Below are 4,494 nucleotides of genomic sequence, written 5' to 3' on the forward strand. Positions count from 1 at the left end.
CACATTAAGCCTATGTAAGGCATAATTACTATAGTTGACCTTTCAACAAACTGTTGTAGGCAGGGTTATGTGGTGTCTCATTTGTTCAGGGATATATGACTATGACCGTTAAAATTATGAACAGTAGATAATATACATGTTATCCTTTTTTAGGTTACTTATTGTAATATTAGGAGCAAAATTCTAATGTTTTTAATTCTATTTTATGGAAACTGAACTTCATCCTTAAGCCAAAGGTATGGTGTTAGTGTTATTATTATTTATATGAAAAATTTCTGACTATGATAGTACTAAGTTTGTGAATTACCCATGAGTGAAAAATGAAAACACCTTATTCAGAAGCCAAGAGTACTTTAAAACCAAATTACCCATCAGGTCCATTTATTTACTCATCTTCAAAGTTATTTTTTGGTTTTAAGATTTAGTGTACTTCCAAAGGTACCAGTCAGAGAGGAAAGCCATGTATCTCTAGTAGCTCTAGAAGAGACAAGCAGAGCCAGTGAAGTGATGGAAGAATTGTAGTGTTATGGATGCCATGGCTTCAGAAGTGGACCCAAGTCTTTGAGGATTCATGGCAGTTGCCATTTTTCTAACCCACAGCTAACAGGGCAGAAGACAGAATATGGACTTTTCCTTCAACCTAGTCTTGGACAACTTTCTGGCATAATGGTGGTGAGAGAGGAATGAGAACCTTTACCAAGCTATCAGTTTTCTAAGTTTATTTTCCTCTCTCAGTCTCTTATTGTTTCCTGTTAGGTAGATAGTATGATTTGCTAAAAAATATGCTTTTTAAAACTTCCTGTAGGATAAAATCCAAACTGGCTAACATGGCTGCCTCAACCTGGTTCCCCCAGAAGACAGAGTCTGAGACAAGGGTTTGTATGTAGTTGGTAGTTTTTTAGTTTTGTTTTCTTGTAGGTGGTAGTTTACTTTGGGAAGTAGTCACATAAAACTGGAGAGCAGGGCTGGGAAGAATGAAGGAGGAAGAATGCTGTGGGTACCTGGGACTCAGTTCCTCTTGACGTTCAGAGGAGCAGTGCAGACTACCTCTCTGCTCCTCACAAGTGTCTATTCAAGGGAAGGAAGAGGGGGCTGTTTACCTATTGGTTCCTGATCCCTATTGGTCAGAGCCATCCCAGGAGGTGTTAATTCCTTCTCATACCCAGGCCTTTGATGTTGCAAATTCAAAAAAAGCAGCCCTGCAAAAGCAAGATGCCAGGCACAGCTGAGGCAGGTGCTACTAGGTTGCTGCTGCTGTGGCTGGTAGAAGAAAAGCTGGGCCAGGAGGTTGCAAGGAAAGCATGAAAAGTATCCAGACATGCTTTTATCTGTTTCTGTTTAATTTTCATCATCACCATCTTTTGCCAGCCTCCCCCTAAAATTTTACTTAGACTGAAACTTCAGTTCCTGCAGCATGACAAGATCTTTTGTAGCATAATGTAAGCAGGTAGGTCATGTTGCCAAGTGTCTCAATTCAATCCAAGCCGCATCAGCTCTTAGCCATGTGACCTTGGGACAATCACTTCAGCATTCTGTGTCTCCATTTCTTCACCTGTAAAATGGGCATAATGATAATTATGAGAATTTAATAGAGTCTTAAAGCAGTGTCTGACTCTGTAAGAGTCAATAATTTATTATTTTTGTCAATATCACTGTTATTCTTATCACCTTTCAGTTTTCCAACATGCTACTTCCTCTGCCTGAATGTTTTCCCCTCAACTTTCACTTTTGCTTTCCCCAGTTTGGGATTAATTCTTACCAAACCTTCATGTCTCAGCTGAAAAATAATTTCTGCTGGGAAGTCTTCCTTGTCCTCTTCAGCTAGGTCAGGTTGCCCAGTCTGTCAGAGTCCCTTGCAGTTTCCCTTATAGCATTCATCACACTGTATTGTACTTATCTCATTTTTTTGTTTTCCCTGTTGACCCTAGCTAAATGATTTCTTACTCGGAACATTGAATATATGAATGATTGCATGGATGAGTGGATGACTTACTTATGTGGTCAGCTTTGAAGGTTAATGTAGGGGCAGGAATGAAACTAGACTTTGGATGGAGAAGGCATGGTTACTATTGTATGTACTCCACATGGACACTGGCTGCCACCAGCAGCTTCTCCGAGTACCTGCATGCGAAAGACAGTATATTAGGTTCCACCTCGTTACTGTTGCTTATGTTGAAAATGGCAGACATGGGCAGCTATAAAACCAGTCTTAAGTTTTTTGTTCATAAGTAAAAATTGGTACTGTTGAATTGTACACCTGAAACTTACTGGATTTCGTTAACCAATGCCACCATAAAAAAAAAAAAAAATGGGACAGCTAACTAAGATCCAAGCACAGAATTATTAGCGTGAGAAAGAAATTTTTGAAAATTATTGGCTTAGGAGTAGAGGTTTAAATTCTGTCGGAGATTAATTTTTAACATCAGCATCTTTGAAAATCTGTTTTTGAGGGCGGACATTTTTGTGGTTTTCAACTTATTTTTGCTTGGTAAAAGACCATTGAATACTTTATTGAACAACAATGGAAATGCTACATACCAGGTACTGTTTTATAACTTACATACTTGTGAAGAAGAAAGAGCTAGAATTAACAGTGTTGGTTCTGTGAGGAGAGTAGGATGCATGTGCATCTTAAGCCACCCATTGTGTTTTTTGATATTATAGTCTGGGTGAGTCTTTAAAGATTCTTTCATAATTTGAATAGAGCTAGAATCTATACATTATTATAAAATATTTAAATAATATAGTGTTGCAATTTCTAACAGAATTTTTAAATTATATCTAAATTAGAGCTTTTTTATTTTAAATTTCAAATTTTCTTAATGTTTATGGATTGTGGATTTATAGTTTGATTCTGTTTCCATAAGAGCAGGTTACTACTCATTTAAAAGAATGCTAATGGCTGTTCATCTGAACATGGCCACATAGATACAGCTCTTGGAATCACATTTAATTTTGAGAAAGAAATTCATATAAATCTTTACTGTGTGATTGTTATAATGTGGTCTTGTATACATTTCTCAGGAGAGTTATGCTTAGCTGTGATACCTCAGTGATGTTGCATTAATTTCTTCTCTCTAAAAATGCATACGCATTCTATCTTTTAGATTTTAGTGTTTGGGTAAAATATCTTAGACTACATTGTCTCACTAATAATTTTGTTAAAGAAAATTCTCCTTAGATTGTTAAAGTTGCAACTCCATTGTTTAAAAATCTGCTTTTATTTTTCTAGAGTTAAGCTGAAGTATGTAAAACTAAAGAAATACCTAAAAGAAATATGTGAATCGGAAAAGAAGGCTCATGCGCGAAATCAAGAATATTTAAAGCAGTTTGAGCATGTCCAAGCTCATGTTGGACACTTTACCACAAATGGAGAGAAGCTTAAAGAACGGAAGGTGACATCTTATTTTTTACTATGGGTTTTTTGGGGTCTATTTTTGCTTAAATTAGAAATAATGAACAGTATGTTTCAGATCAGTGGCAGTCACATATTCAGTTGTTCATCTATGAGATTGTCAGTTTTCTTTATGAATTACCACGTGGCCACATTTTGATCAGAGGACTTGAAATTGCCTTTTCTCAGATTCTTACTTTAGTTGAGGAATTAATAGAATATCTATACTTTGTTATGCTACATTAATTGTTAACTTAAAACAGGCATGTCACTAGCCACTGCCTGGCACATGGTAGTTTTTGGCCTCATGGATGAATCTGAACAGCATTAGAGTTCCCTCTAGAGACTGCTTCCTTTCATTGGTTCTTTTTCTGTGATCTGGAGTCCTCTCTTCTGGTCAGGCAGTGTGTTGAGGGAAGACTGAGGGCGATAGAACTGGCCCCAAGGAGTTCACCTTCATGCTCCTCATCCGTGTGCCTCAGAGCAACTGCTCTCAGCAACCCTCTCTGATTCTGGCACCCCATTCCCTTAAGGTGCTTGGCAACCTTCTGCTCTACAAATTATTCCAAGCATGGAGGGCTAGGCCTTTTTTCTTACCATTTGTGCTAGTCAGGGTTTGTTGCTCAAATTAAACCAACTGAATACTGGTTTCAGGAGAAGTGGCTTTAGTATTTTTCTTTCTTTATTTTTCCTCTAGCAGTTTTCTCCTCATGCTTTTATTGTAAAAATTTTAAGTACACAGAAAAATTAAAAGGATTATTCTAACAAACATTCATGCTGTATTCTGAATGTTTGTATTCCCCCCTAAATTCATCTGTTGAAATCCTAACACCCCAAAATGATGATATTAGTAGGTAGGGCCTTTGAGAGGTACTTAAGTTATAAATGAGATTAGTGCCTTATAAAAGAGGCTCCAGAGAGCCCCTTAGCCCCTTCCACTATGTGAGGACACAATGAGAAGCCCATAGCTCTGAACCAGAAAGAGGGCCCTCACCAGAAGGCGACTGTGCTGGTACCTTGATCTTGGACTTCCCAGCCTCCAGAACTGTGAGCAATACTTTTCTGTTGTTTGCAAGCCACCAGTCAGCGGTATTCTGTTA

The 4,494-nt window shown here is 37.7% G+C and overlaps 1 protein-coding gene across 1 annotated transcript in view; it reads left to right on the top strand.

Annotated features, from left to right (window-relative positions):
• The window catches only part of KIZ (kizuna centrosomal protein), a 135,815-nt gene that overhangs the window by 7,764 nt on the left and 123,557 nt on the right, over nucleotides 1-4,494 (top strand). Inside the window, exon 3 of the mRNA XM_023536822.1 lies at nucleotides 3,233-3,395. Within this exon, the coding sequence (XP_023392590.1) occupies nucleotides 3,233-3,395 (163 nt within the window). The remainder of the gene's footprint in view (nucleotides 1-3,232; nucleotides 3,396-4,494) is intronic.

Source organism: Pteropus vampyrus, unplaced genomic scaffold (assembly GCF_000151845.1).
Source record: "Pteropus vampyrus isolate Shadow unplaced genomic scaffold, Pvam_2.0 Scaffold7, whole genome shotgun sequence".
Taxonomy (NCBI): domain Eukaryota; kingdom Metazoa; phylum Chordata; class Mammalia; order Chiroptera; family Pteropodidae; genus Pteropus; species Pteropus vampyrus.